Genomic DNA, 13,122 nt, shown 5'->3' on the forward strand with positions numbered 1-13,122 from the left:
ACATGCCTCAGAAAAGGCAGAAGTTTTTTAAGGAGTTATCGCAGCTTAAATCACAGATAGTACTAGTGCAGGAGACACATCTCTGCAGGGTACATGAAAAGCTCCTCTCTCACTCTAGCTGTCCAACAGCATTCTTTGCCTCGTCCTCTGAAGGCTCCAAAAAACGTGGCATGGCAGTGTTGATTCACTCGTCGCTTGCAGTCCAAGTAAAGTGGATTAAGCGAGACCCGGGTGGGCGTTTCTTGTTTTTACACACAGTTTTGGATCAGGTGGACTTGACTCTGGCATCCGTATATGCGCCAAATGATCATCAGGGACCCTTTTTCACTAAGATCAAAAATGCTCTCGCCACGTTTATTCAAGGTTCACTGATTCTGGGAGGTGACTTTAACGCCGTTATGAACCCAACCCTAGATAGATCAGGAAATAGTCAACAGAGGGAAAACAAGGAGTCATTAGCATTGGGCTCATTAGCGTATTCCCTGGGTGCGTTGGACGTGTGGCGGTTGAATCACCTAACGGAAAGGGATTATACATATTCGCCAGTTCATGCCTCCTACTCTCGAATTGACTGTATCTTCCTAGACCGCGCTTTGGTTGAGAAAGGCCCAAAGGCAGGTATAGGCAGCATGACTATATCGGACCACGCACCGGTATGGGTGGTGTTGCCGGGCATCCAGACTGAGGTTAAGGATAAGAGGTGGACATTAAATGCAAATGTATTGCAAGACGTGGAGGTGGTAGAGGGCTGTAGGCAGGTGTTGAAGGAATATTTGGAGCTTAACGTTGAATCGGGACCACCACTAAACATAGTCTGGGATGCTATGAAGGCGGTCTCGAGGGGCTTTTTCTTGCAAACAGCTAGTAAATGAGCGAAGGCCCGACGGGTGCAGTTGGCGAGTTGTCTGTAGAAAATTAAGCATTTGGAGCAGCGGCATAAGGCTAGAGGCTCCCCAATAGTCCTGGAGGAATTGCGTGGAGCGAGAATGCAACTGGACGCTCTATATTCCGAACATCTTAGCTTTCTACAATCGCGGAGGCAAGTTAGCTCGTATGAGTTCACTAACAAGGCAGGCCGTCTCCTTGCTATGCAGCTACGGAGGCATAAAATGGATCGTGCTATCACACGTGCGTGATGGGAAGGGTGATATGCTATCTACTTCAGAAAGTATACATAGGCGTTTTGGGGAGTTCTACCAAGCTTTGTACGCGCAAGACATTAACCCTTCTGAAGAGGCTATTAATGAGTACTTGGAGGGAAGTAAGCTATCCTCACTGACAAGTCAGCAACGCACCATGCTGGAAGAACCAGTGACCCCAATTGAGATTCAAAAAGCTATTCAAGGTCTGCCTTCCTGTAAATCTACAGGGCTGGATGGTCTTCCCAATGAATTTTACAAGAAATTTGCTCTGGAATTGGCTCCTCTTCTGGCGGACCTGTTTAATCAGATTGGCAGGGGCGAACCACTGCCACCGTCTATGATGGAGGCATGGATAGCTGTATTGCCAAAGCCGGATAAGGATCCCACGGAGTGTGGCTCCTATCGCCCAATTTCAGTGTTAAATGCCGATGTAAAAATTTTAGCTAAAGTGTTGGCCAATCGATTAGCGCCCTTATTACCGGCAATAATACACCCAGACCAGGTGGGGTTTGTCTCGTATAGGAAGGCAATGGTCAACATACAGCGTGTGATAGATATAATGTACTTGGCCAAGCAAAACCAGAGGCCTTTGAGCCTTCTCAGCTTAGATGCTGAGAAGGCCTTGACAGGGTACATTGGCCGTTTATGTATAAGGTAATGGAAACATTTGGGATCGGGCCGAGGTTTAGAGGTTGGATCCAAGCTTTTTATGATTCCCCTAAAGCCTGTGTGAGGGTAAATGGGGGCAATTCTGATATGATCACACTCCACAGAGGCACGCGACAAGGCTGCCCCTTATCACCAATGCTGTTCGCCATGGTCATGGAGCCTTTTGCTTCAAGGGTCAGAATAAATCGGGATATTCCTGGGGTCAATGTGGCAGGGAGAGAACATAAAATGGCCCTGTTCGCAGACGACGTGCTGCTCTTTGTCACACGGCCTCAGGTTGTCTTCCCGAATCTCATGAGAGCTATCAGTGAATATTCGGAGGTCTCTGGCTTTAAGGTAAATGTGACGAAATCAGAGGCACTGAATGTAACATTACCTGAAGGGTTGGTGGACTCCCTACAATCGTCCTACGCTTTTCGGTGGGCCCCGAAAGGAATCCGTTACTTGGGAGTGAATTTAACAGCTAATCTATCTGACCTTTTTACAGCAAACTACAAAGGGTTGGCCAGAGTTCTTTCGGCTGACTTGGACAGATGGGGGGACTTGGAGTTATCATGGTTTGGCAGAATAGCCACTGTTAAGATGAATGTGCTGCCACACTTACTATACCTATTCCAAGTCCTCCCGATAGTGTTACCTAGAAAGTTCCTTGCAACCTTGCAAGACCGTATTGTACGTATTGGGCAGGGAAGAGGCCACGTCTATCGCAATCTTTTTTATACCAGGATAAGAGATGGGGAGGGTTGGGGGTGCCTAATCTGGCCTGGTACTACCGAGCAGCCCAAGCACGCGCAGCCATTGAATGGTTCCAGGAATATCCCGACAGACAATGGGTACACATAGAACAACAATCTGCAGGTCCGAGACCACTTGGGACATTAATGTGGCTTCCTAGCCCGTTTAGATCACTTGGGGAGGGGGCATGTCCGGCCATTCAGGTAACGCTCTCATATTGGGATAGTCTTTTTCCTCGGAAAAAATGTATGCTATCCCGTCTGTCCCCGATAGCATTTAACCCAATGTTCTACCCTGGGACTGAAAAAGGAGTGTTCACTAGATGGTATGGAGAGGGTTTGAGAACCTGGGGACAGTTGTTCGAGGGCAATTCACTGTTGTCCTTCGACGAAGCTGTGGCCAGATTCCCGGTAGTGGGAAGGGACGAATTTGCATATCGACAAGTAACCCATTTCCTCACCACACGGGCAGTCAGGGAGGTGGTGGCCAGGGAAAAGTTGCCTATGGAAGCAATATGTGAAGGACCTGCAACGACAAGTGGTTTAATATCTCGCTTATACAGTTGTATTAGACTGTAGGCGCCACGATACACACTTCACAGAGGAAGTTGGCAGAGGTAGCTGGGCATGGAGATGACAGAGGCTGAGTGGGAGAGGATAGAACGGGCAGCGGTGGGAGTGTCCACTCATGTACCCTTCAAGGAAAATGCTATCAAGGTGCTGTTCGGATGGTATTTGACGCCGGAGCATCTCCGGCGCATATACACTACCTTGTCTGGTGTGTGCTGGAGGGGCTGTGGGGTTAAGGGCACTATGGGGCATATGTGGTGGGCGTGTGCAAAGATACGGGCATTCTGGAAATCCATTCAGAATCGATTACAGAAATGGCTGGGATGCCCTATCCCTTGGAGCCCTGCCTTTTTCTTGTTCTCGGTTAAGGAGGCAAGCCTTTCACATGATCAGCAGATATTGACGAGGTGTGCAACAAGTGCAGCTAGGATTGTAATTGCCACCTGTTGGAAAGTGTCCAAGACTCCTCCAATAGCGAGATGGCTTTCTAAATTAAGGTATGTTTGTGAGATGGAGAGGCTTCTAGCGGAGCGGCGTAACCAAACTTGCAGGTGGCATGCGAACTGGGAGCCTTTCCTAAATCATGTTTAGTACAACTGAGGACAGAGACTGGTAACAAGGTGGTTGGGTGGTCTGAATAGGTTGGGGGGAAGGTGGGAGGAGGGAGTTGGGGATTCTGGGGGAAAATCTGAAAAGTTTATAAAATAATGAAGTTCTATTGTGCTGTTCTTTGCAGTTTGGAATACTATTTCCTGGCGTCTCTTTTAGCGCTTTGGATTATGTACTTGTGTACAATGCTTTCCTATTGCACTCTGTACTGATTCTTTAATTTGACAATAAAGACTTCATGCAAATTAAAAAAAAAAGTAGCTCTAACGAGAGGAGACATAAAGGCCCTGTATGATCAGATAATGCAAATTCTATGGTTAGCCATCGCTCCAAAATGAAAGACAAAGCTCTTTCCCCAACCGATTCAGGTAGGTCAATAATTCTTAAGTTTGCCAGTCATGAGCAGTTTTCTAAATCATCTGTTCTGGCAGACAACGCACATACTGTATCATTGAGTTCTCCTATGGCCTCCGCATCCTGGGCAGAAGCATCTTCCAGAGCTGAGACCCTTTGTTCCAGCTCTCCTGTATGCTTGCTTGTATCCGCTAAAACGGTCTCAAAACTTGAGAGTTGACCTGCAAGTTGTTCTAACTGCGGTTCCAGTGCTTTCTCTACCGCCTTCGTTAGTTGCAGTAATTGTTCCGCCAAGAAGGACTGCACTCCTGGCAGTGGCTTCTCCTCCATCTTATCTGCCGTTCACGGTTTGTCCTTCTCATGTTTCGCTCCTTTGCCTACCATACTGCCTGGTGAAGCCTCCAAGTACTTGTCTAGTAGCTGCAGTCTTAGGCATTATTTGAGACAAATCGCAGTGGTATTTGTTTTTTGTAAGCTGTAAGGGGTGTTAGGGCCTCGTCGAGTATAAAAAAACATACTCAGTGCATCATGTGATCCCCCCCCCCCCCCCCCCGGTAATTTTTTAAATGGCCACCTGCTAATGCAGCATTAGTACATGGCCATTAATGAAATCAATAGAAAATCAAGGTTTTTTATGGTTGCGGTAAATATGGCCCTAGTACGCAGGAATGACCCACATAAGGGTGCATTAAGGCCATTTGCCACTGCAGCTTATTAAAAGATCCTTTAATAAGTTACTATAGTTAAACAGAGCTTAAGGTTCCTTTGGTCTTAATGGCAAGGTCTTCAGCCTTGCTATCTAAGGACCTGAAAAGGATTTATGTTTTTGTATGTTAATTTATTTTCATATTTTTGTTAAACAAAATTGTCTGGTAAAGGGAGCTGATTCACTGAATAAGCTATGTTACCATTGCTGAGCTCCATTATTTTAAATGGAACAGATTCATTTAAAAACAATATACAGTAACCTGCAGTAATAGTATGGATTACCATGTTTTAGTGAATCAGTCCCTGTGTAAACAATGTTCATCTTTTTATTATTTTCACATGATTATTTAATTCATCTAGGAAGATACTTCTACCATATAGTATAATATTGTATCTAATGTTACAAAAAATGCAGGTAGCAATTAGAGCACATGTGCTACATAATAAATGATAGATTACAGATTTCTTCTAATTCTCCGAGGACAAGCAGGCTGCTTGTTCTCACTGATGGGTGACGTCCACGGCAGCCCCTCCAATCGGAATCTTCACTAGCAAAGTCCTTTGCTAGTCCTCGCGCGCCTGCGCGCACCGCGCATGCGCGGCCGTCTTCCCGCCCGAAACCGGCTCGAGCCGGCCAGTCTTCTTTCGTCCGCACTCGGTACGGCTGTGTTTTTGCCGTGTCGAGCCCCGGAGAGTCGACCTCACGCGTCCGTTATTCAGATCGACGTGTTTTTTCTTCGGAAAAGGTTTAAATTCGTTCGGAAAGTGCTCCGAAATCCCCCTTGGGTTTCGTTTGCCCCTTCCCGTACTTCCAGTCTTTGCCCCGGTAAGTTTTCTTTCGTCGTCGGGGTAGGCCTCTTTTGGCCTCGGTCGAGATTTTTTCTCCCTCAAAGTTTTGGTGCTCTAATTCGTCATTTCGGATTTTGACTTCGCCGGCGTGATTTTTCCGCCCATGACATCGAAGCCTTCCAGCGGCTTCAAGAAGTGCACCCAGTGCGCCCGGGTAATCTCGCTCACTGATAGGCACTCGTCGTGTCTTCAGTGTCTGGGGGCCGAGCACCGTCCTCAGAACTGTAGTCTGTGTTCCCTGTTATAAAGGCGGACTCAGGTAGCGAGATTGGCCCAGTGGAACGTTTTGTTCTCGGGCTCTTCGTCGGCATCGACACCAAGGTCATCGAGTGCATCGACGTCGTCAGCGTCCAGACCTTCATCCTCGGCCGCCAGTGCATCGAGTGCATCGAGGCATCGGCCCTCTGCATCGGCGCCGAGACATCGGATAGCTGCATCGACGTCGGTGGTACCGGGACCTCGTCTGCTGATGTCGTCGGACGGTGGTGCATCGTCAGGAGTGCAGGTGAGGGCTGTCCATTCCCCTGCTGGTGGCGGTGAGCCTTCGGGTGGGTCTCCCCCTACCCTGAGGGCTCCTGCGGTACAGCCCCCCCGAGATCGACCTCCTTCGACCTCGGCCCCGAGGAAGCGACGGCTGGATTCTACGTCCTCCTCGTCGGTGCCGGGGAGCTCCGGTGACATGCTTCGGAAGAAGTCGAAGAAGCATCGACACCGGTCTCCTCCCCGCGTCGGCACCGAGAGCTCTGGGTCGCCGAGGGAGTCGGCACCCAGCAGGCATCGGCACCGAGAGGACCGCTCACCCTCTGTTCAGGAGGTGTCGATGCGCTCCACTCTGGACAGCCCGGAACAGCCTCCACGCCCGGAACAGGTTCTGACGTCGACGCCTGCATCGACCTCCATGCCTTTCTCTGCAGCCGCTCTGAACGAGAGCCTCCGGGCCGTTCTCCCAGAGATTCTGGGAGAGCTGTTGCGCCCTACCCCTCCGGTACCGACGGTGCTTGCGCCTCCGGTACCGTCGAGCGTGGCGCCGGCTGGCCCATCACCCGGGGTGAGGTCCCCGACGTCGGTACCGCGTGCGGTGCCGGCTGCGGCCACCTCCCAGGAAGGCTCCCCGACTACGTCGGCGGAGGGAGCTTCGCCGATGCGGGCGAGGGAGTCTACCTCTCGACGCCCCCATCGTGGACGTGGCTCCACTGAGTCGAGCCGGGCGAGGTTGCAGACACAGGTTCGTGAGCTTGTGTCTGACACCGAAGGTGAGGCCTCGTGGGAAGAAGAGGAAGACCCCAGATATTTCTCTGACGAGGAGTCTGAGGGTCTTCCTTCCGATCCCACTCCCTCTCCTGAGAGACAGCTTTCTCCTCCCGAGAGTCTGTCTTTTGCTTCCTTTGTCCGGGAGATGTCTACGGCCATCCCCTTCCCGGTGGTTGTGGAGGACGAGCCCAGGGCTGAAATGTTTGAGCTCCTGGACTATCCTTCTCCACCTAAGGAAGCGTCCACTGTTCCCTTGCACCATGTCCTGAAAAAGACATTGCTTGCGAACTGGACCAAGCCATTAAGTAATCCCCACATCCCCAAGAAGATCGAGTCCCAGTACCGGATCCATGGGGACCCAGAGCTGATGCGCACCCAGTTGCCTCACGACTCTGGAGTTGTGGATCTGGCCCTAAAGAAGGCTAAGAGTTCTAGGGAGCATGCTTCGGCACCCCCGGGCAAAGACTCTAGAACCTTAGACTCCTTTGGGAGGAAGGCCTACCATTCCTCTATGCTCGTGGCCAAAATCCAGTCTTACCAGCTCTACACGAGCATACACATGCGGAACAATGTGCGGCAGTTGGCGGGCTTGGTTGATGCGCTCCCCCCTGAGCAAGCCAAGCCTTTTCAGGAGGTGGTCAGGCAGCTGAAGGCGTGCAGAAAATTCCTGGCCAGAGGGGTGTATGACACCTTTGATGTTGCGTCCAGGGCCGCTGCTCAAGGTGTGGTGATGCGCAGGCTCTCATGGCTGCGTGCCTCCGACCTGGAGAATAGACTCCAGCAGCGGATTGCGGACTCGCCTTGCCGTGCGGGCAATATTTTTGGAGAGAAGGTCGAACAGGTGGTAGAGCATCTCCACCAGCGGGATACCGCATTCGACAAGTTCTCCCGCCGGCAGCCTTCAGCATCTACCTCTACAGGTAGAAGATTTTTTGGGGGAAGGAGGACTGTTCCCTACTCTTCTGGCAAGCGTAGGTACAATCCTCCTTCTCGACAGCCTGCGGCCCAGGCTAAGCCCCAGCGCGCTCGCTCTCGTCAGCAGCGTGCGCCTCAGCAAGGCCCCGCGGCTCCCCAGCAAAAGCAAGGGGCGAGCTTTTGACTGGCTCCAGCAGAGCATAGCCGACATACAAGTGTCAGTGCCGGGCGACCTGCCGGTCGGGGGGAGGTTGAAAGCTTTTCACCAAAGGTGGCCTCTCATAACCTCCGATCAGTGGGTTCTCCAAATAGTCCGGCAAGGATACACCCTCAATTTGGCCTCAAAACCTCCAAATTGTCCACCAGGAGCTCAGTCTTACAGCTTCCAGCACAAGCAGGTACTTGCAGAGGAACTCTCCGCCCTTCTCAGCGCCAATGCGGTCGAGCCCGTGCCATCCGGGCAAGAAGGGCTGGGATTCTATTCCAGGTACTTCCTTGTGGAAAAGAAAACAGGGGGGATGCGTCCCATCCTAGACCTAAGGGCCCTGAACAAATATCTGGTCAAAGAAAAGTTCAGGATGCTTTCCCTGGGCACCCTACTTCCCATGATTCAGGAAAACGATTGGCTATGCTCTCTGGACTTGAAGGATGCCTACACACACATCCCGATACTGCCAGCTCACAGACAGTATCTGCGATTTCAGCTGGGCACACGTCACTTCCAGTACTGTGTGCTACCCTTTGGGCTCGCCTCTGCGCCCAGGGTGTTCACAAAGTGCCTGGCTGTAGTAGCAGCGGCACTTCGCAGGCTGGGGGTGCACGTGTTCCCATATCTCGACGATTGGCTGGTGAAGAACACGTCCGAGGCAGGAGCCCTGCAGTCCATGCAGATGACTATTCGCCTCCTGGAGCTACTGGGGTTTGTGATAAATTACCCAAAGTCCCATCTTCTCCCAGCACAGAGACTCGAATTCATAGGAGCTCTGCTGGATTCTCGGACGGCTCGCGCCTATCTCCCAGAGACGAGAGCCAACAACTAGTTGTCCCTCGTCTCGCGGGTGCGAACGTCCCAGCAGATCACAGCTCGGCAGATGTTGAGATTGCTGGGCCACATGGCCTCCACAGTTCATGTGACTCCCATGGCCCGCCTTCACATGAGATTTGCTCAATGGACCCTAGCTTTTCAGTGGTTTCAGGCTGCTGGGGATCTAAAAGACGTGATCCACCTGTCCACGAGTTTTCTCGAATCCCTGTATTGGTGGACGATTTGGTCCAATTTGACTCTGGGACGTCCTTTCCAAATTCCTCAGCCACAAAGTGCTGACCACGGATGCGTCTCTCCTGGGATGGGGAGCTCATGTCGATGGGCTTCACACCCAAGGAAGCTAGTCCCTCCAGGAACGCGGTCTACAGATCAATCTCCTGGAGTTGCGAGCGATCTGGAACGCTCTGAAGGCTTTCAGAGATCGGCTGTCCCACCAAATTATCCAAATTCAGACAGACAACCAGGTTGCCGTGTACTATGTCAACAAGCAGGGGGGCACCGGATCTCGCCCCCTGTGTCAGGAAGCCGTCAGCATGTGGCTCTGGGCTCGCCGTCACGGCATGGGGCTCCAAGCCACTTATCTGGCAGGCGTAAACAACAGTCTGGCCGACAGACTGAGCAGGATTATGCAACCTCACGAGTGGTCGCTAAACTCCCGAGTGGTGCGCCAGATCTTCCAAGCGTGGGGCACCCCCTTGGTGGATCTCTTCGCATCTCGAGCGAACCACAAAGTCCCTCAGTTCTGTTCCAGGCTTCAGGCCCACGGCAGACTGGCATCGGATGCCTTCCTCCTGGATTGGGGGGAGGGCCTGCTGTATGCTTATCCTCCCATTCCTCTGGTGGGGAAGACTTTGTTGAAACTCAAGCAAGACCGAGGCACCATGATTCTGATTGCTCCTTTTTGGCCGCGTCAGATCTGGTTCCCTCTTCTTCTGGAGTTATCCTCCGAAGAACCGTGGAGATTGGAGTGTTTTCCGACCCTCATCACTCAGGACGAAGGGGCTCTTCTGCATCCCAGCCTCCGGTCCCTGGCTCTCACGGCCTGGATGTTGAGAGCGTAGACTTTGCCTCTTTGGGCCTGTCAGAGGGTGTCTCCCGTATCTTGCTTGCTTCCAGGAAAGATTCCACTAAGAGGAGTTACTTCTTTCTATGGAGGAGGTTTGCCGTCTGGTGTGACAGCAAGGCCCTAGCTCCTCGCTCTTGTCCTACACAGACCCTGCTTGAATACCTTCTGCACTTGTCTGAGTCTGGTCTCAAGACCAACTCTGTAAGAGTTCACCTTAGTGCAATCAGTGCATACCATTACCATGTGGAAGGTAAGCCGATCTCAGGACAGCCTTTAGTTGTTCGCTTCATGAGAGGTTTGCTTTTGTCAAAGCCCCCTGTCAAGCCTCCTACAGTGTCATGGGATCTCAATGTCGTTCTCACCCAGCTGATGAAACCTCCTTTTGAGCCACTGAATTCCTGCCATCTGAAGTACTTGACCTGGAAGGTCATTTTCTTGGTGGCAGTTACTTCAGCTCGTAGAGTCAGTGAGCTTCAGGCCCTGGTAGCCCAGGCCCCTTACACCAAATTTCATCATAACAGAGTAGTCCTCCGCACTCACCCTAAGTTCTTGCCAAAGGTCGTGTCGGAGTTCCATCTGAACCAGTCAATTGTCTTGCCAACATTCTTTCCCCGTCCTCATTCCTGCCCTGCTGAACGTCAGCTGCACACATTGGACTGCAAGAGAGCATTGGCCTTCTATCTGGAGCGGACACAGCCCCACAGACAGTCCACCCAATTGTTTGTTTCTTTTGATCCCAATAGGAGGGGAGTGGCTGTAGGGAAACGCACCATATCCAATTGGCTAGCAGATTGCATTTCCTTCACTTACGCCCAGGCGGGGCTGGCTCTTGAGGGTCATGTCACGGCTCATAATGTTAGAGCCATGGCTGCGTCGGTAGCCCACTTGAAGTCAGCCTCCATTGAAGAAATTTGCAAAGCTGCGACGTGGTCATCTGTCCACACATTCACATCTCATTACTGCCTGCAGCAGGATACCCGACGCGACAGTCGGTTCGGGCAGTCAGTTCTTCAGAACCTGTTTGGGCTTTAGGATCCAACTCCACCCCCCGAGGGCCCTGTTTGTTCTGTTCCAGGCTGCACTCTCAGTTAGTTGGTAAATTTTTTAGGTCAATCTCAGTTATGTCCTCGCCGTTGCGAGGCCCAATTGACCATGGTTGTTGTTTTGAGTGAGCCTGGGGGCTAGGGATACCCCATCAGTGAGAACAAGCAGCCTGCTTGTCCTCGGAGAAAGCGAATGCTACATACCTGTAGAAGGTATTCTCCGAGGACAGCAGGCTGATTGTTCTCACAAACCCGCCCGCCTCCCCTTTGGAGTTGAGTCTTCCCTTGTTTCTCTTTTGCTACATACGAGACTGGCCGGCTCGAGCCGGTTTCGGGCGGGAAGACGGCCGCGCATGCGCGGTGCGCGCGGGCACGCGAGGACTAGCAAAGGACTTTGCTAGTGAAGATTCCGATTGGAGGGGCTGCCGTGGACGTCACCCATCAGTGAGAACAATCAGCCTGCTGTCCTCGGAGAATACCTTCTACAGGTATGTAGCATTCGCTTTATGTAAGTCTATTCAATTTTTCATTTTTAATAGACTATATTCCACCACGTACATATGTATTAGTTATTTTTAAAAATATGTTTTAAGGCTAAAGATAATTAAATAATTTACCAAGAAGTTGTAGTGTGCACAGAACAGGTTCCGATGTGTGCTGGCATAACCCTCTATCCCTCCCTCCGCATCTGATGCAAGTTTTACACTCATATAATTTGAATACATTTAGCTTGAATATGTGATAGTGTCATGTGATGAAATGTCCGTACACTGTAGCAGTGAGGGCCCCAAAGGGAGGTCAGTGGGGTATTCCTCTTTGAAGCAGTACTTCTTTTAATACTGGGTGCCAGATCCCTAGGATACCTCACATACTGACTAAAAAATACATTGGTTACTGCAAGGATGAGACTAAATTGACTCTGATGCTGAAAACCCCTGTAGGCTAAAACTCGTAACTCATTTCCTTGGGCACTGGGACTGAACAATGATGAGGGGTAAAAATGGCTTCCTGCTTCAAACTTCTTTGACTCCAAATCAGTACTGATGATTACAAAACAGACTTGGATGTTAAACTCCGGCTAGTGCCAAACAGAAGAAGCCAAAGTAATTTTTCTTAGGAAAGTGACCTCCTTATGTGAAACACTTTAGTGATTCTCCTATCCAACTGCATCTCAGAGTGCTGATGACAACATGGTGGTCATCTCCATAATGGTGTGGACATCCTCCATGGCTCTCCAAAATTCATTGCTCAAGACTACAGACTGAACCACCAAGCTATAGATTGATTAGTACTAGTAATAGTAGACGACAACTGTGGCGTTATATGAACTTGGAATGAAGAACTTACCTCCAGATAGTACTAACTGGACATTATATGCAGTGAGTCACTGTTCTAAAATAGCACAACATATGGTAAAACAACCTGCCTTAACGGTAGCCCACATTGATAATTTCTCCCCAGAGTGTGGTGATATCACTCACATATATTGGGCGATATCACACGCATGTTGCTGAAATGAACTGCTTGTTTTCAGAGAATAGAACCTTCAGTGGTTTGAACTTTGTCCTGAGATATATCTGTAATACTACTTGAACAGATATTTTTCCTAAATAACAGTGAGTATTTTACATAACAGTCCAGATGCAAAAATAAAAAGGGTATTGCAGGGAAAACAGCTTCAAATTAAATTACCACTGCCCCAGAATTCGATCTTCAGCCAGTCTTTTCTTGGCCGGACATGCCACTTAGAGTAACAGTACTGCTCTCTTATAGAGTCCGTAAAAGGTAAGTTGGGGAACATGTCAGTGACATTGTTACTTCCAAATAAAAAGTTTAGTTCGGTGCAAACCTAAAGAGAGTGAAATTTAGCAATTTAGTATGAGAAAAACCATAGAATAAAAATAACCTTTGGTCCAGTTTTGTAATGGCTGACTGACATTTTTTATCCTAAAGGACAGTGCTTCTTATTCCTCTCCTGAAGAGACACCTAGCCAGTCAGGTTTTCAGGATCACCACAATGAATATGCATGAGATAAATTTGCATACAATGGATCTTGACTACATGTAATCTTGTTCGTATTCATTGTAGTGATCTTGAAAACCTGGCTGGCAAGGTGTGCCTCCAGAAGAGGAATAAGAAGCACTCCTATAGACTGTCAACTACAAT

General features: G+C 50.0%; 1 protein-coding gene across 1 annotated transcript in view; it reads right to left on the reverse strand.

Moving 5' to 3' along the window:
* Positions 1-13,122, reverse strand: part of DPP7 (dipeptidyl peptidase 7) — a 720,522-nt gene that overhangs the window by 176,689 nt on the left and 530,711 nt on the right. The window contains 1 exon segment of the mRNA XM_030207062.1: positions 12,648-12,804. Within this exon segment, the coding sequence (XP_030062922.1) occupies positions 12,648-12,804 (157 nt within the window).

This window comes from Microcaecilia unicolor, chromosome 6 (genome assembly GCF_901765095.1).
Source record: "Microcaecilia unicolor chromosome 6, aMicUni1.1, whole genome shotgun sequence".
NCBI lineage: Eukaryota > Metazoa > Chordata > Amphibia > Gymnophiona > Siphonopidae > Microcaecilia > Microcaecilia unicolor.